The sequence below is a fragment of the Orbicella franksi genome, chromosome 7, assembly GCF_964199315.1.
Source record: "Orbicella franksi chromosome 7, jaOrbFran1.1, whole genome shotgun sequence".
NCBI classification, from domain to species: Eukaryota; Metazoa; Cnidaria; class Anthozoa; order Scleractinia; family Merulinidae; genus Orbicella; species Orbicella franksi.
This window is the reverse complement of record NC_138151.1, coordinates 7,585,201-7,612,700: the sequence shown is the minus strand read 5'-3', so window position 1 is coordinate 7,612,700 and position 27,500 is coordinate 7,585,201. Positions and strand designations below refer to the sequence as shown.

Below are 27,500 nucleotides of genomic sequence, written 5' to 3'. Positions count from 1 at the left end.
ATAGTGTTCTGCGGACACGCGTGTTCGACTTAACGAATAGTAAGTCCTGTCACGTAGTTCACTTCTACAATAATAGAGGCCATCATTAAGCCGCCAATTGTTATTTTCATGGCTTAAGACAAACAATAGCCTTCGACATCATTCTATTTCATTAAATTTTATATTGTGTAACCATTTTTCGGCATCTTCTGTCTGTTGCTATGTCATTATTACAGAATTAGCGCGTTATAATGAAAAAAACATTGACGGCGGTGGGTACCCTGTGGTGGGCGGATTTTTCTTTTTTAAGCGACTAGATAGAAATGGTTCTATTTCATTAAAGTGTAAGGTGTGTAACCATTTTGTGGCATTTTCTGTCTGTTGCTGCGTCATTATTACAGAATTTGCGCGTTATAATGAATAAAAATTGACGCGGGTACCCTGTGGTGGACGAAGTGTTTGTAGCCCTCCTGTGGAATAGTTCAGTAAGTGCCCAAAGATTTTTTTGCAGATAATGTTAGTATGAAGTTCCACCTTTTAGACGATATGCTCCGTTTTTTGAAGCATGCTCCGCCATTGGAGATATTTTGGCCTAAACTTTGCGTATTTTTACAGTTTTCATTATTAGGTGAGAAGGGGGTCTTGGATGAGACCACTTGTGTAATAGGAATTAGTCGTAGAAGAACGAAACGTAGACAACAGATTGTCTTTGGGTGGGACAACATTCACGTAAAATTTGAAAAGATTTGGTTGAATTCTCATAGCGGTAGAGCTTTATACTTTTGACCATTTCTTTGGTGATTTTTGGTCATTTTTGTGAAAAAAAAACTAGGGGGGTGGTCAACTCCCCCCGGTTTTGACCAAATTTCCTTAAACTTAGACTGAAGTAGTTTTGGGTGGACCCCTTCAAACTGGCCAAGTTTCATCAAAATCGGTGAGATAGCTTGTGCCGCCCCTGCCTGGTCCTATCGTGGATGCACTCTTAAGTACCACAGCAGGCTGCTTCAGTAGCAATTTTTAGGTATTATGATCCTCCCCGAATTTTCTGTAGCCTTTTCTCGGGACATTTTCGTTTGAGGTTTTCGCGCGAACGGCAGTTTCAACTTGGGCGTTGGCGTTTCACGTTTATGCCCTCTACCGGTTTAGCCATAGAAACAAGAAAGAATTATTTTCCTTGAAGAGGGCGGCATTTTGAATTCTCAGACAACAGCAGTGTTTGATTTTCAAATGGAAACAAGAAGCGTCATATATTTAAAAAGACTGGTTTACAAACTTTCTTATCAGTCAGTACGTGGCATACGCAGAAATCCAGAATGAAAAACGTTGAAGTGAATCAGTTACGCAAAAACCTACATCTCGGCGTTAAAAACTCGCGTTGAGAACTGCAAACATGATCGCAGAGCTTGGTCACGCCATTTCTAACGGTTTGCTGTTTGAAGTTTCCGGTTCTTCCGCAACTGCGCGCGTTACATAGAGGCCCCAGTTATATGGTCTCGGGTGCCCGAGACAACCCTATCCCCGAGGCAACTTTAGCGAGCGTTTATATGTGAAAACGTAGTTCCTGTAGGCCGAGTCAAATTTTTTTTTTTTTGACCCTGTGCGATTATTCATAACCCATATTGAATAATCAAATGTGCAAATATCTCTCTTTCTTTGAGGTTCCCTCGGTCATTCGATCACAGTGGGTTTTGCCGAGTTAATTTTCACTTCTTTGATACGAATTTCTGCTTTAAATCCAAACTCTAGGCATTACGTGACACTCGCCACGCCGAGAGTTGTCCCGATAAGGGGAGCCAAAGCGTTTATATGAAGAAAAGTTGTCCCGCTTGCCAGGGCTACCCTACCTGCTGAGGCGAGACAACTCGCCCACCCGAGTTGTCTCGCCCCCTGAGACGGCTTCGCAATCCTGTAATCCGCGGTTGGTTGAATTTTGCAAAGAAATAAGCTAAAAGGTACCTCGGCCAGGGTAACGCGGGGGAAGGTTGTCTCGGGTACCCGCGACCACATAAGTGGGGCCTGACTAACTATTTCCAGACCCTCCTGAGATTTGCAAAACCGGGAATCGAATCTAAAAACAACTCGAGATCTAAGGATTACCTTGGTAATAGGGCCTATATTGGGGATTAACTCCCTGACCCTAAATCATCCCTCGTGTAGGCATGGTGGCTTCATTTTTAGTGCGCTCGTCTCCACTCTATACACTCTACACACTCTACACACTTTATTATTTTCAAATTACATTCTACAAAGAAAGGGCATGCTCGCAATTAGCCAAGGCTAATCTACGCTAATCTACACGGGCCATGCCTTTAAAATAGCCGAATTACAAAAATATACGAAATCAGAAATTAACTAGTAAAAGTTTTCTCTTATAAGGGAAAAAATACAGTATTAAATTGATAAAAATTTGTCTCCGCATCGAGCGGTCTATGTTCAAGCCCTTGCCGGAGACATTGTGTTGTGTTCTTGGGCAAGACACTTTACTCTCTCAGTGCCTTTCTCCGCCCAGGTGTATAAATGGTTACCGGCGAACTTAATGCTGGGGGTAACCCTGCGATGGACTAGCATACCATCCAGGGGCGACTCCTAGTCGCTTCATGCTACGGAAACCGGTATATGCTCCGGCCTGGCTCGTATGCAGACTAAATCATCCCTTGTTAGTAATTGTTTCTGGCTGCCATTTCTTTTAAAAGGGAAAATCTCTCTTCCCTGTTCAGTAATTACACAATAAATCTCCAATATTTATTCTACCGTAAAGTTTCGAAAGTAACTGAACGGCCCGCAGAAAATAACGTTAAAACTAAACGGCTGTTAGCAAACACCGAGAGTATAGCGACCCTTCAAAAAAACATCTACCGAAGGCAGCGATCTCAAACGTAACAAAGAGGCCTTTTTGCAAAACAACAGTGAGAAAAAACAGATACAACGAACAGCAAATTGATCATTCTCTCCTGATGTTACTCATTACAACATGTTATCTCCTAAATTACTGCTTCTTTTATTCTAGACAAGGTTAGTTAAGTTTATTATTATATTTTGTGCTAGAGATATACGCTTAAATTCTCCTTTGACTGAGTAATAGTAAAATTAACCGACTCGTTTATATAATAAACGTTCTCGCTTAACCGAAATTACCTACAAACCAAAAATAGCTTTGGGAAACGGCTTCTAAAATTTCCATCAGAAGGTTATTTTCACAAATTCCTTTCCCGCTACCAGGAAAGGTACTAGGAGAATGAAGAGATTTTGAATTTAACACTCAAAATACTTAAGGCAGAATATTTGAAATAAACATTTTTTGTACTATGGTGCTTAACTAAGGAATTCGCTTCCAACAAAGATTTAGTAAAACAGATCAAAGCCAAAACTTGAGCAATACTTGCAATTCTAACAATGCATTGATTCACATTTTAAAATCCCTGTTTGCTTCAAGCAGAAAGCATGCCTACAGCAGAACGCACTCGACTGATTGTTCCAACTTTTACCACCTGTCGTAAGTTTTCTCTAACGTCAGAAATGATGTAGAGTTCCCCACTAGGTGTCAAACAATATTCCTCTTTCAAACATTCAACGATGTAATGAGGTATATGCCAAGTTCCATACCTAAAGTGTACATCACTTTCTTGAAACGAAACCTGTCCGTAAAAGATACGAGTTTTTAACACAAGAGTTTCGCTGTCAGCGATCTGTATTCCTTCGTACCTTGACCTTGATACTTCAATCAACTTTGGATTAACAGACCATCGAAGTGTGCCATCAATGCCTTGCATGATTGTAACTCCAGTCACGGGCGTGTCATGATACTGTTGAAACAGATCTTGATTAATGTGATCCGGGACCGTAAATGTGGGGTCCCACAGTTGAAGATCTGCTAACTGATAAGATATTATTCCATTAAAAAGTAAACTCCTCAGTAACACAGGTTCCCCAGTGATACTTACAGCAGGAGGATCTCTTGACTTCATTGTTGTGGTGGCTTGCGTAGCTGGTTACTTCTTAGTTTTTGTGTTCAACCCATGTCCTGGTTCCCAGTCTGAAGGGTGTCTTTAAAGGGAATTAATTTGCGATTGACCTGAAAGGATAGGAAACGATTCAGCTGCTGAACTTGAGACATCACGGATCATTCTTTTTTTTTTCTTTTTTTTTTTACAAACTCTAGAAAGTTGATTAGGACGGTGGTCATGTCGAAATGAGAAACTGAACCTTTGCTAAATGGTAAATGGGCGAGTTTTGACATATTAAAAGTTAAAACTTGGTCCCGTGGCTTGGGGAAATAAAACAAACAAATCATTAAAGGTCACTTCAAATAGTGACTGTGGACAAATATGATGCATTTTTACCTTTAGGAGATCTTGACGTATTGAACTCCTAAGGTCTAGCTTGTGCCCTGTTGCCCATTTCATTGCTTATTTCAACGCCAGAGACCATTGAACTTGGTTGCTGTGCAGGATCTTCTTCCACGGCTTCTATCTCGAGTTCAGTAGAGCTCGCTGACTGTGGTGTTTGTAATGATGGTCCTTGTGGCGGTTGATATTCAAATTTCTGTCCTTTCTTGCTTGGATCAAAATAACGCAGCAGCGCTTCCTCGTGAATCACTTTGTGATTTTTGTTCCAAGAAAAGACGAAGCTTTTTCTTCCATCCATGAACTCCTCTCTGAACTATGAATACGCATTTTTTCTCCAGGCCCAGAGCGAGATGACAGACTGCTCTTCCTCGGTTTCGTTCTTGTAGTTGTCATCTCCTCCAATAAGCACGATGACATTCTCTCCTAAGGTAAAATACAAAATATTTAAATAATCGATTTTGTTTCAGCTCCGACAGCAAGTGAAATTTCAATTTTCAGCACACATTCTATCTAGACCGCGGTCTAAAAAGCTCAGAAGAGAGAAAATCTAACAAAAAATATTGATTTAAGGTCTCTAGGTCCGTAACCCCCAAAAACGGCGGCCATGTTAGTGTTGCAAACCAATCCGGTGAGGGTTAAACTCTCATATATTTTCTACTTTCCTTTCTTCCAATACATTTGCGGGGCTGCTGGCCACGTGAGTGAAAACGTTCTATAGGAGTCCAAAGATTGCACGTGACTAAACAGAGGAATGCAGGGAAAGAGAAAAGAGAGTTGTCTGTTTGACGAACTACAAACCTTGGTCAGCATGCTACGCCGAGAAATGGTAAAGAAAAACAACAACTTCCATAATTAAGAGGGCCAGATAGCTGATAATAGACCAATCGAACAAGTTCGAGGGATGAATAACTTATTTCTTTTGCTTTGTTTTTCTAAGCCTCGGAGCCATGGTAGAATTCTTAATATATCAAAATTGGCCTGTATGGCAGAAGTTTAGCTGATAACCGACAAGTGGCTAGGATTGTTAACTGACCTGTTTTCTCTCGAAGTGCGGTATGTTCTCTCGCATGGGCATAGCTGAAAATTATCAAATTACTGTTAGCTGAGTGCACGATTTTCCTTTATTTTTACTCTCAAATTGGCCGCTTTTTGCTTGCTTTATAGACTATAACAGACCTTTACCGCATTCCACCTCAGTGCGTTCGCATAATAGTACCAGAGCGACCTTTTCATACATTTGCTGTCTTTTTGTCCACCCTGCATGACCTGGACTCGGCGCTATTGTTTGTTGGAACGCGGGAAAGGTTTATTACAGGGTGGGTTATCCGATTACTGAGGTGTATCTTTTCCGGGTTTCAAATAGTTTTAATTTTTCATGGTTTTCACACGATCGCTACATGATCGTTGAGTTATGCAAGTCTGTTTCAGGAATAGTTGTCGCGTGGTTTCCATATGATGACATTTTTTTCATAGTTAGTAACCAGAGTTAATGTAGTACGCTCTTCAATATTCCTATCCAATTAGCACTATTTACAATGAGTCTCGCTACGTTGCAATAAATTCATACTTATCACGATAAGAAACTGTCAAGAAAATCTACATCTTTCTCTTGCGGTTAATATATGTTCTATATATTCCCTTGCATGGAGAGCTAAAGAATAAAGTACCAGATCAAGCTGCTCCGATAGCAACTATCTGTGGGAATTATGATCCTCCGCGAATTTGAGAGACATGAAGCTTTCAATTTGAGAATAAACATACATGGCTATGCTGTGAGCAAAATCCGCGTCACAGGATCTTGCGACCTTGTAGCTGGTTAGCTATTTCCAGACCCTCCTGAGATTTCCAAAACCGGGAATAATCTAAACATAACTTGAGATCTAAGGATTACCTTAGTAATAGGGCCTACATCGGGGATTAACTTCCTTACCCTAAATTATCCCTTGTTAGTACTTCTTTCTGGCTGCCATTTCTTTGAAAGGGGAAAATCTCCCTCTTGTTCAGTCATTACACAATAAAGCTCCAGTATTTAGCTAACTGTAAAGGTTTCAAAGTAACTGAACGAGCTTTCGCTATAAATAGAAAGTACGCAGCTCTAAAACTCAACGGTTTTTAGCAAACATCGAAAGTAGCGACCTTTTGAAAGGAACATCTACCGAATGCAGCGACCACAAATGAAACAATTAAATTGCTTCTTCTAGAAATTAACCACAGTGAGGAAAAACCGTTACGAGCTGCAAATCGATTATTCTGTTTTGATGTTAATTCATTACAACATTTTCTTTCTTTTTAGTGTCTAAATTGTTGCTTTTTTTATACTATAGACAAAATTAGTTAAGTTTGTTATCATATTCTGAACTAGAGACAGGCGTGTTTTCCTATTTGACTGAAAAATAGTAAAATGGATCTACTGGTATATGATGCACGTCTTCGCTTATCCAAAATTAACTACAAACTAAAATTAGCGATAGGAAGACGCTACAAAGTAAATCAGAAAGTTGTTTCCACAAATTCCTTTACCGCTTCCAGCAAATGTACTACTTATAACCTAAGAGATTGAAGCCATATTCTAATTTACAACTCAAAACTGGTCCAAGACCCAAAACAGAATATTTGAAATAAACACTTTTCGTACCGTAGTGCTTTAAGGGACACAGTCAGCTTGCGCACATGCGCATTAGATACCATTTCATAGCTAATTTGCTTATCACAGAGACGCTATCCATACTGGTTTTAACCAAATATGCTAAAATAATGTCGTAGGATGAACAAAAGCACACTTAAGGGTTTTTCACTAAACGATTGAAAATCAAGGAAAACACTGCGGAGACTGAAGGGGATTTCTAGATGTACTTTGATTTCAGGTTGAGGTTAACTTTTTTCAAAGTGAGAAAACTAGTGTCCAGGTCAGCGCGGTCCCAAAGCTGACTGTGTCTCTTTCACTAAGGTATTGGCTTCCGAAGAAGATTAAAGCAGATCAGAGCAAGCACTTGAACAGTTCTCGGTATTGTTTCGATGCATTGATTTACATTTTAAAGTCCTTTTTTCTTAAAAGAAGTAAGTGCTCGACTGAATGTTCCAACTTTTACTACCTGTCGTAAGTTTTCTCTGTCGTCAGAAATGATGTAGAATAGCCCAAAAGGTGTTGCCCAATATTCCTCTTTCAAAGTCTCAACGATGAACTGAGGTATTTGCCAAGTTTCATGCCTAAAGTCTACATCAGTATCTTGAAGAGATACCAGTCCTTCACGGATACGAGTTTTTAACAGGAGAGTTTCGTTGTTAGCGATCTCTATTCCTTCGTACCTTGACCTCGAGATTTCAATCAACTTTGGATCAACGAACCATCTAAGTGTGCCATCAATGCCTTGCACGATTGTTACTCCCGTCACGGGCGTGTCGTGATACTGCTGAATCAGATTTTGATTGATGACATCTGGGACCGTAAATGACGGGTCCCATAGTTGAAGATCTTCTAACTGATAAGATATTTTTCCAAAACGAAGTAAACTTCTCAGCAAGACAGGCTCTCCCTCACGAGTTATAGCAGGAGGATGGTATGGCTCAGTTGTTGCTGTGGCTTGCGGAGCTGGTTTCTTCTTACTTTTTGAATTCCACTCATGTTCTGGTTTCCAGTCTGAACGACGTCTTTGAAAAAGATCACTTTGTGATTGACCTAAATAAATGAAAAATGATTCAACTGCTGAACTTGAGGAATAAAAAAAAGGAAAAATAAACCACTTTATTTAAGTGTCGAAGTGTTTAGCACTGCTGTACTAATTCCCTCTATGACGCGCGGGCAGGGAATCGTGGTAGCTGTATGCAATGTCGCGAAGATATCGCGCGCGTGTTGAATACAAATACCATGATTCCCTTGGCGCGCGTCTCATAGAGGTAATGGGGGTATTTATAATATTTTTTCCTAATTTTAGCATCCATGGCCCAATGAACAAAGACTTGTTAATCAAAAATCCCAACTGGTGAAGGCTGACCAATTGGCTAGTTACGAAGCGTGGACAAATTGAATTTCGAACCACTAAACACAAATCCATCCAGGGCATCACTGATCGTTTTTTGGAAACCTCTCGAAAGTTTCGTCCGTGTCTGTGGATTTGGTCGGGCGATGGTCATGGCGAAATTAGAAACTGGACCTTTGCTAAATAGTAAATGGTTGCTAAATGGGCAAGTTTCGATATATCAAGAATTATAACTGGGTGCCGAAGCTTGAGGATGTATATATAAAAGATTCAAAGTGTGGCTGAAGCCCTGAACAAATATCTATTTTGGTCTATTTCCCTAAGGGAAATTGGCCTACCAGATGATGCAGCCTGCATGAATTTTGCAAATGGTGCAAGTCACTTTAAATAGTGTGGACAAATATGATGCATTTTTACCTTTAGGAGATCTTGAAGTATTGAACTCCTCAGGTCTAGCGCGCGCCCTGCTGCCCATTTCATTGCTTATTTCAACGCGAGAGACCAGTGAACTTAGTTGCTGTGCAGGATCTTCTTCCATGGCTTCTTTCTCAAGTTCAGTAGAGCTTGCTGACTGCGGTGTTTGTGATGATGGTCCTTGTCGCGGTTGATATTCAAACTTCTGTCCTTTCTTGCTTTGATCAAAGTAATGTAGCAGGGCTTCTTCGTGAATCAGTCTGTGACTTTTGTTCCACGAAAAGACGAAGCTTTTTCTTCCATTCATGAACTCCTCGCTGAACTGTGAATACGCAATTTTTCTCTTGGCCCAGCGCGAGATGACAAACTGTTCTTCCTCGGTTTCGTTCTTGTAGTTGTCATCTCCTCCAATAACAACGATCACATTCTCTCCTTAATTAAATAAAAGATAAAATATTTAAAATCCCATTTCAGCAGAGAGAACATGAATAAAGCAACTTTTCCCTATAAATTAAACTACTCCAAAGCTCTTAATAACCAAGCACCTGACTATATAAAGGACTTTTTACACATAAAGACTACCACAACTAATCGCCTGCTCTCCCAAGACCATAACCTCCTCGTTGTTCCCAGAACCAAGCAAATGTACAAGACATTTGGTGATCACGCCTTTGCACTCTCTGTACCTTTTCTCTGGAACAAACTTCCTCGAGAAATAAAACTAAGTCCAACCCTGACTGTTTTTAAATCACAGTTAAAAACTTACTTTTTTTTCAATTAGCGCATAGCATGCCATAGTCTTATAATATGTTTTTTGAATTGTATTATTTTTATATACTTTTTTCCTATATTTTTACTGTAATCTTAATCTTTCATTGCAAAGCGCTTTAGAATATTTTATAATTTTAGCGCTATATAAATCTAATTTTATTATTATTTACCATTGAATAAAAAAGGCCGTCCTTAAATTCACTCTATTGTTCTCCATGTCATTTTAAGCTCCGACAGCAAGTGGAATTTCAATTTTCAGCACACATTCTATCTAGACCGCGGCCTAAAAAGCTCAGAAGAGTAAAAATCTAACATGAAATATTGAATTATGGCCCCTTGGTCAGTAAACTCCAGCCCCTACCCCCGCTCCCCCCAAAAAGAAAATTTCACGCATTATTTCACAGTAAAATTTGTTAGGCGTCGACGGTGAACAATTGAAATATTTATGCAAGTTTGAATTCAGTAAAACAGTCATTGCATTCTTGGAAATGTGGCAGCTGTTTGCTGCCAGATCAGTTGTGTATATCTGTTTTTGAACGACTAAACCAAGTCAAAATAGCCCGAAACAAGACACTTAGTGCATCAAAAGCATGAACATGTTGTTCTTGTCAGAAAATCGGATCAATCTGGGTTTTGTATGATTAAAAAGATACGCAGTAAATCACTTCCTGTGCGTCGAAGCACGGTGAACAGTTCATATTTTGTTTGTAGTCAACTTTGTAAACAGTATAATATTATTAAAGCGTAAGACCTTTAATACCCTCAAATATAGTTTTCTTACTAATTTTGCCTCCATTAATTTTAAAGCTACAATGTTATGTAAACCCTGGTACCTAGACCATCAAGTTTTAGTAGTATTATCGTTCTAATGTCTAACATTACCTGTCGCTCGCAGTAAAGCTCTGTAAACCTTGGCGTACCCATGTTCCAAGTTATCATTGTTGATGAGTAGAACAGATTCGTGCGCATGGACAACAAACATTGCAAAATCCATCTTCATTACAGGAATGGTTTTCGTACTCAACTCAGACATTTCAGATAGAGAGAAGCTGTGCGGTTCTACTGAGAATTCGAAGCCAAGTCTCGCTTTTGTTGCTTCCAACAAATCCTCGACGATGCTTAGCTGGTAAACATTATCGCAGTTAAAAAGATGAAACTTGCGCGGCTGTGCCATCGTTTCGTTTAGTCAAAGTACAATGTTTTTGTATCTGTGTTGGCAGCTCTGTTTTGCTTGAAAAGGTTGAAGCAGTTTCTTTCACGAATTTCAAAACGGAAGTCCTTTATTCCCAGAAATGCTTTGCAAACATCTGCGCATTGTCTGCAATAATTCCGAGAAAGCCGATCAACCATGAAACATCACTCAACCATCGTAGCTGGATCCCAGGCTCTCTCCCCTTTGCCTCCCTCTTTAACGACAACGGAGGCAAAGGAGAGATAACCTGAAATCAATCAACGAAATCTAGCCCGTGTAAGCAGGCGGCTCCCGATCGGGAACGCTATGAAAACGTCACGGGTAGTTTGTTCGTATTAAGTGTTTCATTTTCACTTGACATCGCGGCAGCCATTTATCGGTGTCCCAAAACAATGAAATGGCGGCCATGTTAGTGTTCCAAACCAATCCGGTGAGGGTTAAACTCTCATATATTATCTACTTTTTTTTTCCAATAAATTTGCAGGGCTGCTGGCCACCTAAGTGAAAGCATTCTACAGGAGTCCAAAGAGTGCACGTGACTAAGCAGAGGAATGCAGGAAAAGAGAAAGGAGAGTTGTCTGTTTGACGAACTACAAACCTTAGTCAGCATGCTACGCCGAGAAATGGTAAAGAAAAACAACAACTTTTATAATTAGGAGGGCCAGATAGCTGATAATAGACCAATCGAACAAGTTCGAGGGATGAATAAGTTATTTCTTTTGCTTTGTTTTTCTAAGCCTCGGAGGCATGGTAGAATTTTTAATATATCGAAATTGGCCTGTTAGGCAGAAGTTTAGCTTATGACCAAGAAATACTGTGATTTTTAACTGATAACCTGTTCTCTCTTGAAGTGATGTATGTTCTCTCCCGCATGGGCATAGCTGAAAATTATCAAATGACTGTTAGCTGACTGCACGATTTTCCTGTAAGTGGTCCTCTCAAATTGGCTGCTTTTTGCTTGTTTTATAGATTATAACAGACCTTTCCTGCATTGCACTTCAGTGCGTTCGAACAATAGTACCAGAGTGACCGGTCTTTTCATACATTTGCTGTCTTTTTGTCCACCCTGACCTGGACTCGGCGCTATTGTTTGTTGGAATGCGGGAAAGATCTATTACAGGGTGGGTTATCCGATTACTGAGGTGTATCTTTTCCGGGTTTCAAATAGTTTTAATTTTTCATAGTTTTCACTCGATCGCTACATGATCGTTCCAAGTCTGTTTCAGCGATAGTTGTCGCGTGGTTTCCATACGATGACATTTTTTCATAGTTAGTAACCAACGTTAATGTAGTACGCTCTTTAATATTCCTATCCAATTAGCACTATTTACAATGAGTTTCGCTACGTTGCAATAAATTCATTCTTATCACGATAAGAAACGGTCAAGAAAATCTACATCTTTCTCATGCGGTTAATATATGTTCTATGTATTCCATTGTATGAAGAGCTAAAGAATAAAGTACCAGAACAATTAAGCTACTCCGATAGCAACTATATATCTGTGGGAATTATGATCCTCCGCGAATTTGAGAGACCTAAAGCTTTCAATTTGAGAATAAACATACGTGGCTATGCTGTGAGCAAAATCCGCGTCACAGGATCTTGTGACCTTGTAGCTGGTTAGCTATTTCCAGACCCTCCTGAGATTTCCAAAACCGGGAATAATCTAAACATAACTTGAGATCTAAGGATTACCTTAGTAATAGGGCCTACATCGGGGATTAACATTCTTACCCTAAATTATCCCTTGCTAGTACTTGTTTCTGGCTGTCATTTCTTTCAAAGGGAAAAATCTCCCCTCGTGTTCAGTCATTACACAATAAAGCTCCAGTATTTAGCTTATCTGATCTCGAAGTAACAATCAAACTGAAACTAGCCATAGGAAAAGCCTGCTAAATCAGAAAGATATTCAAAAAGTGCAAAGTTACTGCAGTCAGCGAAGGTGCTATTTGCAACCTTAGAGAATGAGGTCATATTTAGCAATTACAAGACCCAGACAGAATATTTCAGTGAAATAAACGTTTTTCGTTTTGTGGTGTTTAACCAAGGGATTCACTTCCGACGAAAATTAAAACAGAGCAAGCAGTTGAAGATCTTCTTATGCATCAGTCAATTCCAGCAGTGCCCATCCCCACCCCCCCCCCCCCGGGCAACCGCGGAGCATTTGCTCACGTTGTCAGTCCCGGAGGTGGAGCATCTGCAATTTTATCCCGGCCCGGGGGCTGGGCATTTGCGTACCCCAGGCGACCCCCAGGCATTTGACACACGTGTTTTCGAAAGTGCCATGGATGAGTTCATCGGGAAAGACGAGACGTTTTTCGAACAATGACTTGTCCGTCAGAGACTAGAGAAACTTGTAGATGTTTTAAAGGCGTGTTTTCTCAGTTTTAGATATTTCTTCATTACTTATAAGCATATAAATATAAGCGACAAGGTGAACTTCGCATTCAAAACTAGCCTAGCATTTTTTAAATTCACGAAAGTGGAGTTAAAATACTTAAGGTTTGCGAATTCAAATGATGCGATCTTCAAGACAGACCTTGCGAGCTTAAAATGCAATGCATCATCATTTAAAATGTCTTGATTCTTCACAGAAAAAGTAGCCTGCGAAAACAGGCACCTATCATCGCTCGCGGCTGGAGGCACGTCCGCCGGGATCCCAGCTATCCTCTAGCAAACTGTTAAAAACAAATATAAAGAAATAAACATAATCAGAATCGACTAACACGTACTGTTGTCCTTAAAGTCTTACCGTTGCATTAAAATACTGAACAGGTTTATTCACTGATTAATAAAAAAAAACTGCAGAGGTGTTGGAAGGCGACGATCCCGGAGGCGGGGCATTTGCCTTCTTTCTTCGTCCCCACCCGGGGGCATTTAGACAGCTTATGTGTCCCCACCCCGGGGAATTTGCCCATTTATTTTTTTAAAAAAATGCTAATGCCCGGGGGTTAGCCCGGGGGGGGGGGGTGATGGGCACTGCTGGAATTGACTGATGCATAAATGATAAGATATAATTCCATTACGAAGTAAACTCCTCAGTAACACAGGTTCCTCAGTAATATTTATAGCAGGAGGATCTCTTGACTTCATTGTTGTGGTGGCTTGCGTAGCTGGTTGCTTCTTAGTTTTGTGTTCAACCCATGTCCTGGTTCCCAGTCTGAAGGGTTTCTTCGAAGAGGATTAATTTGCGATTGACCTGATTATAATAATAATAATAATAATAATAATAATAATAATAATAATAATAATAAACGAATCTTTAGACAGGATTAACCCATCAGTATTATAAAGTACTGTTATCAAAGGGGTCCTGTAAGATTTAAAAATTTAAAAATTTAAAAAAGGTAAAAACTTAAAAAGGCAAAACTACGTACATTGGAAAACATATAAAAACTCACGATTAAAAGTTACAAGTAAAAATTTTCGTTGGCCTTTTGCCTAAATAAAAGCCTAGAGTTCAGAGTTCTTATGTCCGCCGGTAAACTGTTAAAAACTGAAGCCCCTAAAAACGAAAAACTCTGACGGCCAAACTCCAAGTTCAATTTCGGCAATTCGATCGAGGAAAATCTGAAAGGATAGGAAACGATTCAGCTGCTGAACTTGAGGCATCACGGATCTTTTTTTCTTTTTGACAAACTCTAGAAAACTGGTTAGGACGATGGTCATGTCGAAATCAGAAACTGAACCTTTGCTAAATGGTAAATGGTTGGTAAATGGACCAGTTTCGATATATTAAAAGTTATAACTTGGTCCCGTGGCTTGGGGAAATAAAACAAACAAATCATTGAATGTCACTTCGAATAGTGTCTGTGGACAAACATGATTCATTTTTGAGTTATTTTTTTGTGAAAAAAATACCTCTTAGTCGGCGCGTCGGGTATGTTTCGGGTCAATGGGTGAGTGAGTGAGTGAGTGAGTGAGTGAGTGAGTGAGAGATGTATGAATGTCACACCAATCAGATTGGATCTGCTATAAACAGCCAATCAAATTTCTTGTTGTGAAGGTAAATAGTATGTGAGGAGATTTGATCCCGATACAGTTCAGAACGGCCATATTTATTAACCGCGCGGCCATGGGCCGAGCGCGGTTCATGTTCTAGCCTTGGTTTATTTTTTTTTATTTTTTTTTTGTCGGAGACCAGACGCAGATCTCCACTCGGCCAACTTTGAATTACGCAATCGGTAATGTTTACTCGCCAAACCTTGTTTCTTCAGGGTCAACAGAAATCTCAGATTACAAAATCACGCCGAACCTACACGTTGCAAAAAAATCTCTTCAAAACCCTGACATCGAAGCGATATATCATTTTAGCGTTAATAGCTACCTCATATCGGCAGTATTAAAATCTATTCGTTAACAATCCAGCTTCATCATATTAAAATTTCAACGAAATCGAACAAAACCAGAACTAAATATTATTAGATTTTTTTTGTAACCTAGCTTCATTGCGTGAGTCGACAAAGGAAGCGACGGTCGCCCATAGCCACCGAAACACATTAACATGACCAGTGAACCTACGTTTCGGTCAAAAAAATCCAGGATTATTGCCTGAAAGCTGAAAATTCAAGAGGAACATCTTTTTCGAACTTTTCTCAAGTTATTTAGACGAAAAAATGACCTCGGCGGACTCCAAAAGAGAACGAAACAAAAAACAGAACGAGACAGTGAGAAGAGCCGATAATTTATTCACCGCGTGGCCTTCGTTACGTTCACGTTAAAAAAACCTTACTTCTGGATAATTTCAGCCTTACAAGTCAGCAACTGGTCCCAAATTACTTTCTGTATCCTTACAAATGTCCTGACTTCCATCTCCGAAAGATTTGGCCGCAATTTTTTAGCAAATAAACATTTCGCCGACAGCAATCACCATTACGGTGGCTTGCAACTAATTCGCTAACTTTACAAAACCCTCCCGAGGGGGGGATATGACGAAAAGAGCTGAAAAATGATGACCGGAAATAGAGTAATTTTCTCAGCTTCCAGTGTGCCAAATTTGCTGGAAATAGGTTCAAAACCGATATTTTTTTTTCGTTTTTTTTTCTTCGGGTCACTCATGCTACCAAAACAGTTAACTTTTAAAAGCGCGGTTGTAAGATCTTAAAGATCTTCTTGTTCTTTTATAAAAGAGGAGGAATTATTCCTGTATTGGGCCTATTTCGACATCTTCTAAGGCGAGGATTTTGTGGGCGGGTTTGATAAACATTTGCAATTGGATAATCAGTCAAAGAAACATAGTGTTTGGTATATAACTACGAGCATTCAATGAAGGGTGAGCTTTTCCCATTAGATAAAGTTTTCAATTAAATGAGTCTTAGCCGCTCTGCTACAAAGTTTAAGATCTGAATGATAAGAGCATTTGCATTTTAGAGGAGCGGAATGCACTACTGGGAATTTAATGAGGTTGCGACCAGGTTCAAATCGTTTGCATGTTGTATTGAAACCTAAATAATGCTGCAGAGTTCGCAGTAAGTGTTCCGGGCGTGTGGTCAATGTCAGCATCCATTGACAAGTTTCACTGTGAAAAGCGAAGAGACTACAATTAATTTGGTCAACAGAACGAAAAGATATTATTCTGTGACGATTTTACTATTATAATGGTTCTTGTTTACCACTGGAATGAGAAGATACGTCTGAAATGAAACTAAATCTTTTCTTTTCAATGTTATCAGGGTTTTCGCTTTTTCACATCAATAGCCAGCACGAATTGCAGTAGGAGAAAAAGGAAATTGTTTTCGTTCATGATAACTTTAGTGAGGTATCTTGGGCGTTTTATTGGTAATTGAAAAATAGACTGACGTGTATGTTGCCGGTTTGTGATTTTTAGTCCGGTTTGGAGTGGAGTGTGACAGATACATACATTGGGTTGTTTTAGAGTGCATAATGTTCAGTGTAATGGTGGCTAGTTATGAACGAGATGAGTCTTGAGTTTTGAAGCAGTTCATGAGTTAGCGGTATGCAAATGGCACAAGATATTTTTATTTTTAGTTACAAAGGGTAACTTGATACTTTTGTTTTTCACAAGGAGTAAATTCAATTAGAGCTGACAAATCGTCACCACTTGTTCCCACGAGATGTTTGCTATTTTTAGTTACAAATGGTAACTTGACACTTTTGTTTTTCACAAGGGAGTAAATTCAATTAGAGCTGACGAATCATCACCACTTGTTCCCATGAAATGTTTGAACAAACAAAACAAGATATTGCTATTTTTGGTTACAAATGGTAACTTAACACTTGTTTTTGAGTTATTTTTTTGGTAAAAAAAATACCTCTTAGTCGGCGCGTCGGGTATGTTATGGACGGGTGAATGGATGAGTGAGTGATGTATGTATGTATGTCACACCAATCAGATTGGATCTACAATAAACAACCAGTCAAATTTCTTGTTGCAAGGGTAAATGGTATGTGAGAAGATTTGATCCCGACACAATTTAGAACGGCCATATTTATTCTTCTATAAAAGAGGAGGAAGTATTCATATATTGGGGTTACTTCGACATTTTCTGTGGGTTAGGCTGAGGATTTTAGTTACGAACGAGATGAGCCTTGAGGTTGAAACAGTTCGTGAGTTCGTAGTATGAAAATGCAACGAGATATTTTTTATTTTTAGCTACAAAGGTAACATGATACTTTTGTTTTTCACAAGGAGTAAATGCAATTGGAGATCACGAATCGTCGCTTCCAGCTCTTAGGACATGTTTTAGAGGAGACGAGACCATTTAGATTTGAAACAGTTCTAACGTTTACAATAGTAAGTGCAGATGACGATTGTTTTGTTCTTGTTGCATGCAAATATGACGAGATATTTTTATTTTTGATTTACAAAGGGTAATTTGACACTCTTGTTTTTCACAAGGGAGTAAATTCAATTAGAGCTGACGAATCGTCACCACTTGTTCCCACGAGATGTTTGCTATCTTTAGTTACAAATGTTAACTTAACACTTTTGTTTTTTATATGGGAGTAAATTCAATTAGCGCTGACAAGTTATCGGCTATTGTTCCCAGGATATTAAACAAAAAAAAAGCTTTCATTTCTGGACGGTTTTTACGTCTCTGCAGTAGCAGTTTATTTTTATTAGATGGGCATTTTATGACATTCTTTTCAGTCCGATATTTTTAAAGGTAAAAAGTATCAAAACTGCTCAAATGTTCTCTGAAGACTGCGTGGCACCAAGTTAAAGTGCAATTTAATTAAATCCGTCTTTCAATGTATCAGAGAGGTTTTATTCTCTTTCTTTAAATTTTCGGTGAAGTAGTGTTGTTGTGTTGTGTTGGGTAAAAAGGGTAAACTTACGACTCGTATGAAATGCGAAAAGGTCCCTTAACTTGACTATTTTTGAGCAAAAATTCCTCTTGGGAGTTGGAAGGGCTATGTGATCGGTGAGTGAGGGAGTTATGCATGTGCACGTGTCACACCAATCACCGTGTGGGTTTTATCAAAGAACGAATCAAAGAAAAAATAAGATGGTATCTACATCAATCTGGAGACGTGTCAGATTACTGTAGTTTGTTCAGTCAAACATCTTATGGCTTACTATTTAGCTATCTTACCATTACCGATGTAACATCGTATGTACATCGTAAATTCCCAGTTTCTTTCTTGCTGTACACCGCAACCAAAATAACTTGTCGAATTAACCAAATCATTACTGTAAACAGCTCCATGAATGCTCCTGTCTCCGAGACTTCACAAAAAAAAAACTCTTGCACGCCTTGCGTGCCTATGTTTACCTTAAGGAGATCTTGACGTATTGAACTCCTCAGGTGTGGCGCCTTCCCTATTGCCCATTTCATTGCTTATTTCAACGCGAGAGACCATTGAACTTAGTTGCTGTGCAGGATCTTCTTCCATGTCTTCTATCTCGAGTTCAGTAGAGCTCGGTGACTGCGGTGTTTGTAATGATGGTTCTTGTGGTGGTTGATATTCAAACTTCTGTCCTTTCTTGGTTGGATCAAAGAAATGCATCAGCGCTTCTTCGTGAATCACTCTGTGATTTTTGTTCCAAGAAAAGACGAAGCTTTTCTTTCCATCCTTGAACTCCTAGCTGAACTGTGAATATGCAATTTTTCTCTTGGCCCAGCGCGAGATGACAGACTGTTCTTCCTCGGTTTCGTTCTTGTAGTTGTCAGTTCCTACCCCTCCTTCCCCCCCCCCCCCCTCCCCGCCAAAAAAAATTCAAGAAAGAAAAATTCACTCACTCTTTTGCAATGAAATCTATTAGGCGTCGACGGTGAACAATTAAAATATTTTTGCAAGTTTGAATTTAAAACAGTCATTGATTTCTTGAAAATATGGCAAATGTTTGAGGCTAGATCTGTTGCGTATATCTGTGTTAGTACGACTAAACCAAGTCAAAATAGTCAGAAACAAGACACTTCGTGTATCAAAAACCATTTTGAAACCATGAATTGGTCGTTCTTGTCCGAAAATCGGATCAATCTGGGTTTCTTATGATTAACAAAGTACGCAGTGAATCACTGCCTGTACGACGGAGCGCGGTGAAAAGTTCATATTTTGTTTGTAGTCAATCTCATGAACAGTATATTATTAAAGCGTAAGACCTTTAATACCCTCAAATATAGGTCTCTTACAAATTCTGCTTCCATTGATTTTATAGCTACAATGTTATGGAAACCCTGGTACCTAGACCATCGAGTTTTAGTATTGTTTTCCGTTCTAATGTCTAACATTTACCTGTCGCTTGCAGTAAAGCTCTGTAAACCTTGGCGTATCCGTGTTCCAAGTTATTATTGTTGATGAGTAGAACAGATTCGTGCGCATGCACAACAAACATTGCAAAATCCATCTTCATTTCAGGAATGGTCTTCGTACTCAACTCAGACATTTCAGATAGAGTGAAACTATGCTCCTCTACTGTGAATTCGAAGCCAAGCTTCGCTTTCGTTGCATTCAACAAATCTTCGACGAGCTGGTAGACATTATCGCAGTTAAAAAGATGAAACTTGCGCGGCTGTGCCATTGTTTCCTTTAGTCAAATTTAAGTACAATTATTTTTATAGCTGATTTTTAATAGCCTTGTTTTGCTTCAAAGGGCTGAAGCATTTTCTTTTACGAATTTCAAAACGGTTCTTTATTCTCAGAAAAACCTTCGTAAACAGTCCAGTGCGGATTAATTGTGCGCAATAATTCCGAGAAAACCGATCAACCATGAAACATCACGCAACCATCGTAGCTGGATCCCAGGCTCTCTCTTCTTTGCCTTCCTGATAGGGGAGGCAAAGGAGACAGAGCCTGCGATCGAGGTGTGTGAAATATACTAGCCTGTGTTAGCAGGCGCCAAGTTCCTGATCCGGGAGTGCTATCAAAACGTCCCGGGTAGAATGTATAGAGTGTTTTCACATGAAGTCACTGCAGCCATTCCCAAAACAATGAAACGGCGGCCATGTTGGTGTTCCAAACCAATCCTATGGGTCATATTTACTGTAAACACTTTCATTTGCATGGCAGCTGGCCAAGTGAGTGAAAGCGCTCTATTGGAGTTCAAAGAGTGGACACTAAGCAGAGGAAAGAATGGGAAAATTAAACAGGGTTGTTTGTTGGCGAACGGCAAATCACGAAATGGTAAAAAAACTGTGACAACAAATTTTAGAATTACAGAAATACGACAACAATCTGTTCGTAGGGTGTGACAGCTGAGAATACGCCAATTTTCATTTGTATCGTAAAATTCTAACTTGGTTCCGAAGCTTGCGGGAGTGAAATTACCTACATGGAGGTTTAGTGCGGGAGGAGTATCAAGAAATTTTGTTTTGTTCCCTCAAGCCTTGGAGCCGAGTTATATTTTTAATATACTAAGATTGGCCTATTAGGCAAACGTGTAGCTCTTAGCCGGGGAGTGCACCTGAGTATCCTGTTACGATTACTGTCAAATTGGCCACTGTTGCTTGTTTAGACTATAGTGAAAAAGCGTTATTCGAAGTTTCAAGTTTGTTTTCCAACAATAAGGTTTACATTTTTGGGGTTTTAATAGTTTATTGCTTATTTGAAATGTACCGTTTTTGTTGATTGAAACTATTGCATAATTTAATACGCTTTTAAATTCTTCTATGTAAGTAGCAATAAATTTCGCTACGTTGCAATAAATCAGTCAGATTTTTTTAAAGAGAGTGAGGTGTATATATATGCGAGATTATCCCGCACTTTGTATACATACACTTGCAGCTCCCAGTTGGCTTGATAGCTCAGTTGGTAGAGCACCGCGCCGGTATCGCACAGGGGTCATGGGTTCGCATCCTGTTCAAGCCTGAATAGCTATATTACTGTGACTGGCTAAGTCGAAGACTCAATCCCGATGACTCCTCATGTCTTTTAAGGTTGCAGTTTAGATATATAATGTTTCACATGTTTCCTTGCATAACTGAATCTACTTTAGAACTAAAGAATAACCGGCTTTATATTTTTTCTTGACGTAAGTGAACATTTTATTTAATGTTCCAATCTTAATGATGCATCGTAAGTTTTGTTTGTCGTCTGAAATGATCCAAAGTTCCCCCTTTGGTGTTGAACTATATTCTGCTTTAAAACTCTCCGTGATGTGTTGAGGTATTTGCCAATTTCCATGCCTAAAGTGAACATCGTTTTCTTCAAAAGATACCAGTCCATTACGGATACGAGTTTTTAACAGGAGAGTTTCGTTGTTAGCGATCTGTATTCCTTCGTACCTTGACCTCGAGACTTCAATCAACTTTGGATCAACGGGCCATCGAAGTGCGCCATCAGTGCCTTGCAGGATTGTGACTCCAGTCACGGGCGTGTACTGATACTGTTGAAAAAGATTTTGATTAATGTGATCCGGAACGGTAAATGTGGGGTCCCATAGTTGAAGATGTTCTAAGGCATAGGATATTCTTCCATTAAAAAGTAAACTCCTCAGCAAGATAGGCTCCCCATTCAAAAAGATAGGAGGATTTGTTAATTGACTTGAATACGACTCGGCCGCTGCACCTGGGGCATCTCTGTTCTTTTCTTGAAAATCTGGCGCTGGCGATGGCGATGTCGACATCAGGCACTGAACCAAAACATCAGGATCTACAGACAGCTTTCCATTTTTCAAGCACGCTAAAAAGCCCTTTCCCTTTTTGTTTATAATGTGCTCCATGGTTTGCATAACAGTAGTTTCATCGTCCTTTGATTTGAAGGAGCAGGTGTCGCACATCAAGATGATGACCTTTTTATCTGTGAGCAAGCAAAGTAAGCTGCATTTTATGTACTGGATTATAATATCCTATAAGCTATTGTTTCTAAGCACTTAATTACCCTTACTGAAGGAAAAAAAAAACAAAACTCGACCCTGTGCAGCACACTCAAATAGTTTAGTTTAGGTAATCGCATGGGACCGAGTAAAATTAAGGATTAATATCACTTGTGTTTTCAGAAGTTGCTGATATTCAGCAAATTCTGACAACACAAGTGATATTAATACTTAATTTTACGAGGACCCATTACGATTACTTGTTAATGAAATAGAGGGAAAAATTACTGAATTGCTGAATGCGCTCTTGAGTAACGCAGTCATAGGAAGCCATTTCAACTTTGAAAATACAACGTTATTGCTTCTTCAAACAAAGTTAAAGCGTTCGAAACTCTTTCAGTCACTCAGAATCTGATTCTTCGACAAAGAAACGCTTGTATCCTCGCCTTATATCACTTGTGCTCTTCTGAACGGCATCATGCCCGGCGATATTCAAGCTGACGCTGCAGTGACTGAAATTGTAAAGATAACCGGGAGCACACAAAGACGCAATGGAATACACCAATTAACCTGGAAGTTGCACGGAAACGAGGCTTTATAGCCCTCGCGGTAAATAATCAAAACAACATGGCGAATGAAGAAGGAAAGTCAATCTCTCTTCTGAGAATATTCCCGGCGTCAGTGTGAGCGATGAACAGATTGAGAAACTGACACTAAAGCCAATTGAAATTCTGGCTCAAAAGTCGCCGTATAAATCAAAGTGGCAAAAAAGGAACTTTTGGAAAGGTATGTTTGCCGTCCTTCGATGGTCTCTCTAATATGCACAATAAACAATCTGTTCTCACTATTTTACTGCCTAAAGGAACTTTAATCACGGTCGGTTTAGGGATAGGACTCTGAATGACATGAAAAGTTTCAAAATCTACGACCTTGATCCGGCGAATAGGTTTACCAAAGCTAAAGTAGCTTCAAGTAGCAAAGCTTATGAAGCAAGAGCTCGAAAGAACCTACGGAAGTAAATTTAAAAATTGTGCCGGATATCAGGAATATTGCGAGAAAGCACTTAAACAAATTTCCTACGGCTGATTCATTTTTCACTGATGACTTCAGTCTTCTTAATTTAGAGAACATCCAAAATTAATAATCGGTGTGAGAGAATAAAGAGAAATCTTTTCAAAAGATGCTAAGGTAGAGTCTCAAACAAGACCACGATCTGCTCTCCAAGAATGGTATAAGCAAGGGTTTCGTACAGCGACATCATCAAAGAGTTACAGGGTAGGATGCAATCACTAAGCTGATACGTCAGTGAAATCACCAACAAAAATATCAAAGAAGTACTGCAGTGTAACAAAGACTATCAGTCACATGCCGTGAAATCACATGCCATGAAATATCATGGCCTAGAAAATTAGCAACTATTAATGGACAAGTACACTGATATAATGCATCAACAGGGATATACGAAGGTGCAAGAAACAAAATGCAGATTTTTTGCCGAAAAGAAAAGGGAAATTTTGGGGGCTTCCCCAGATCTGCCAGATGGGCTGATTACAGACCCAAGTAAAAGCAATCTCCATGAAATCATTGAAGCTAAGAATGTCATTGTTATGGATGATGAGACCTTGAAAGATTCCCTTATCAAATCAATATGCAAAATGCTTGATACTGGTTTAAAAGTAAACAAGAGTCATATGCACTTCAGTTTATAAGTACAATGTACAAAAACTACTCTTTGTTGCGAACAGACTTTGGAATGTCCTGGATATAAATTGTTGAGAATTTTAATGAGCGAATTGTCTTTCACATAGAATGGTGGAAGGAGACGCTGAAGAATACTGAACAATTTATGATAAACATACTAGTAGTAATTGTAGATTAAAGAGTGCGTTCGAGTTTTGGTAGGTTTGGTATGTTAAAAAAGCAAAAATTCTAGGAACAGCATTTTGTGACTGAGCTGTTAGGTAGGCGTGATATTGGCCTCCCTCCAGCAGGAGCGAAAACAAATGAATTGATCGCAAAGAACGCACATACGAGAGGGTTTGTTCTCGTTTATACATGTATTATGTAATATTAGTTACGACCGGTCAGTAAAAAACATGGACTGCAGTTGGTAGGCCACCTTTAGTCCGCAGTCCGTGTTTTATACCTAGTCATTAACGCTTAGTCCACGTTTTATTCCTAAGTCGGTGTTTTATACCCAGTCCGTAGTCCGCAGACTGCAGTCCATGTTTTATACTGACCGTGTAAATTGCGGACACAAACGATGCCTGTTCCGTCGGCACGCGAGACGATGTGCTTTTATTTTGTTTACGAACACGACTTTGAATCGCCTTGGCTTTGGGGGAACAGCTACAGGGCATTTTCACTTCCGAAACAATGAAACGGAGGACATGTTAGTGTACCAAAGCAATCCTGTGGGAGTTGAACTCTTTTCCTATGTAAACATTTTCGTTGGGTTTATGTTACATAATTTGCGCAAAGAAATCTAGGCCAGCGAAGTGGAACTACCGCAATATTGCAAGACACTGGAAAAGCACATCGACGAACATGGAGATGACGTCATTCGCCCTGTAGAATTTTTTTTTTGGGGGGGGGGGGGCCCAAATTGGTCTCCACAGAAAGACACATACATAAAAACTCGAATTTTTCTGCAATACCCGATTAGAACTGCGTTCTCTCGAACGCAATGAGTTGGCTTACCTAAGGCTTAGAGATGGCCTTACAAGATGTGATTATTGCTAGAGCCAGACCAAATAATGTATATTAAATATCCAACAAGTTTGTCCAGCTTTTAATGAGAGAGAATCCAACTACTGCTAGCTTTTCTCTGGCAATGTTGAGTGAATTATTAAATCGTTAAAAACGATTGAGAACCTATAAGGTCACACAATGTAGGAAATCCTCAGTGAGGTCAAATTCAATTATACTTTTATGTTATAATTTAGCAAATTATACACCAGACCATGTGCCTTCTATGTTACACCCTGTGCCAGAAAATAGAACGTGAAGCCATATAATGCACAATTTCAGTATGGTGAAAATCGCCAATTATTTAATTACCACTGATGAACAATATCATGTACTCTAAATACATTCACTACCAAATGACAAATTAAACCTTAGCTGTCAGGAATTATTAGATATTTTTGTACTCTATTCTGCACCTTATGTTTTCAAATTCACCCTAAAACCTTCAGGTAAATACTGCTTAAGGTGGCTTACTACAGTTTTGATGGATTATAAGAGCCCAACTTCTAACTCTTTTCAAAAAGGTTCCAAGATGTTTTCCTTTCTCTATTTACTGTTTGCTTAAGTATTTTGCCATTCTTTGTGAAACTTGAACAGTTTAAACGTCAACAAATGGCCAAAATGAACGACCGAGTACCTAAGGAGAGACTGGGTATTAGTAGATTAAATCACGTTTTTCTCAAAATCTACCCGGATGACCCCACCTCAAAATTTCAGGAGTAAGAAATTGGCTCTGATTTGACATTCATGCAAAGTAAAATAAAAATCTGTACGACAGATTTTTCGCAAACTAAGAAATTGTGAAATCAAAAATAGCTCACAATCTGTCTTACAGATTTTTTTTTTCGGTTTCTGCTTCGATTAATAGAGTTTGCACAACAATTGTGTCCAACCTTTTTCTTTTTCATTAACATTTGCTCCAGACAAGTAGCTCTAACCCACATACACTCGAATTTCTTCCTTCTCCCCCGACATTTCGTCCGCCATTTTGATAGCTCGAGGGCTATTAAGCCAAGCTTGCATGAATTACGTTTCAAAAATGAAAAACAAAATCGGGGGTTACGGACCTCGTTTCAGAGATATAGCGTGTGGAAAACTAGTCTGATTTTGAAAAATTGGGGCGCATAAATCAGCATGGTCTACAGGGTTTTTAGCTTAAAATATAAAAAATTAATCAACGGAAACAATCGATCCTAGTAATATTTTCTCTAAGTGAATCTGTTGCGTTAATAATTCCAAATTTTGCCAACGCTTTAATAAAAGTTAACCCTTCAAGAGGCATTTGAAACCGCCGCACAGATAAACGAAGAGCTAAAAAGAATGGAATTCGATGGTGCATTTTGAAAAAATTCAAACTTCTAATCAATAGATTTTCTTCATTTTTTCGCTAAACGTAGAAAATCGGTAGACAAAATGATCCATTAAAAGAAAAATATGGGTCACCGAACGTCCACGATCGTTAACTCCAGGCAAAGCTATAGCAATGTCCATCTGCCCTATATCATTGTTCATTTTATTACTTAGCCCGTTAGATGCATGTCGTGGCGTGTGAATTTGCGTGCGCAGTAAGGACGCGCAGGAACAATTAGCATGGCGTACTGTAGACCACAAGTCGACCTTCTCTTAATCCTTGACTTACTTATCTCGCTCGAGCGAAGCGCCAAATGGTAATCTTCGAGCGACGAAGTCGCGAGGGCGAGCGCGAGCGACGTAAGTCGCAAGAGGTCAACTTGTTTCACTGGCAGGGATGTAAATCAGAACGTACATTTTTGGCGCCAAAAACATGATTGACATTTCCATCAAAACGTTTACGAATACTGTTCCCTAACTCAAATGAATTTATTTGTGTACAGTGCAGTATGTGGTCAGCAATATTGACAAACGGCAAAAGCCGTTCCATTGAGTAACACCTCCTGAAAAGAAGAAACCGTGTTTAAACCGATCGAGAATTATTTGTTTTAGTCTAGATTAAACAGCGATCGACCAGAGAGCTGCCTGACAAATGCTATAAACTTGTGCATATGTAGCTTATACCGACAAGAATCCGAATTGACTAAAGAAGACGGAATTAATTAGTCGGGGAGAACTTTAATTCTGTAAAGCTCTCTTGATTAAATAACGTTGAGAATCGAAGTCGCAACGAATGGCAGAGGATAAAAGCGCTGTTCCCAAAAGTCGTTCATCGATCCACGACATCATCGACGACTGCTTTCAACACGGTTAAACGGCCGAGGCAAATTTGCTGCGATGCCCTTTCTCTGTAGAGAAAAATCTTGGTCATTCATTAAACCAACTCAAAGTGCAACAATTACACAAACTGCAGGAACGGCTCTGTTCTTCTTGTAAAGGTCCAAACTTAATTTTCTCAAACGATCCGGATCACGCAGGAACTCAGATCGCGTCCGTAAGTAAACAAACACGTATTGGTCGGGTAAATAGCCTTTTCCCTGTCCTTCTGGATACCATATTTAATTGCTTCCATAAAATTCATATCCTTAAGTATATCCGAGAACAAAAGCTAAAAGAAAAAGATTTTTATAGTACTTGAACTCAGCAGACATTTGCTCTGCGAGTTGTGTCGTTGATCGCGCGCGACGTCATGACGTATAGTCAGTACCTGTTTGTTCATTGGTTAATGTGTGTTTATGTCACCGGTGAAAAAATCCACCGGTAATTTTGGCACGCTGCAAGTGGGAAAAGTCCTTTCCATCGGCGAAAGCAACAGGCCAGGGAACAATTATTGGAAGGGACTTTTAGAAAATCTAGCTAGGCTTACTACAGTTTTTCGGAGACTCAGTAGCGCGCGCTACGATTGCCTGCCAGACGTCAGTATTAGTATTAGCGATAGTTTCAA

General features: G+C 39.4%; 1 protein-coding gene and 3 pseudogenes across 2 annotated transcripts in view; all 4 read right to left on the bottom strand.

The window, feature by feature from the left end:
* Window positions 1-3,801: 3,801 nt before the first annotated feature.
* Window positions 3,802-4,654, bottom strand: LOC145493376 (uncharacterized; annotated as a pseudogene).
* Window positions 4,655-7,608: 2,954 nt separating this feature from the next.
* Window positions 7,609-10,774, bottom strand: LOC145493350 (uncharacterized; annotated as a pseudogene). Its single transcript, XR_014050124.1, has 3 exons — window positions 10,370-10,774; window positions 8,720-9,148; window positions 7,609-8,001 (listed from the first exon to the last, which is right to left on the bottom strand). The product of XR_014050124.1 is annotated as an uncharacterized LOC145493350 (transcript).
* A 2,529-nt stretch (window positions 10,775-13,303) lies between these two features.
* LOC145492827 (uncharacterized) lies at window positions 13,304-19,666 on the bottom strand (annotated as a pseudogene).
* LOC145493314 (uncharacterized) overlaps window positions 19,622-27,500 on the bottom strand; it is a 13,652-nt gene continuing 5,773 nt past the window's right edge. The window contains exon 4 of the mRNA XM_081472753.1: window positions 19,622-21,882. Within this exon, the coding sequence (XP_081328879.1) occupies window positions 21,071-21,882 (812 nt within the window). The 3' untranslated portion in view covers window positions 19,622-21,070. The remainder of the gene's footprint in view (window positions 21,883-27,500) is intronic.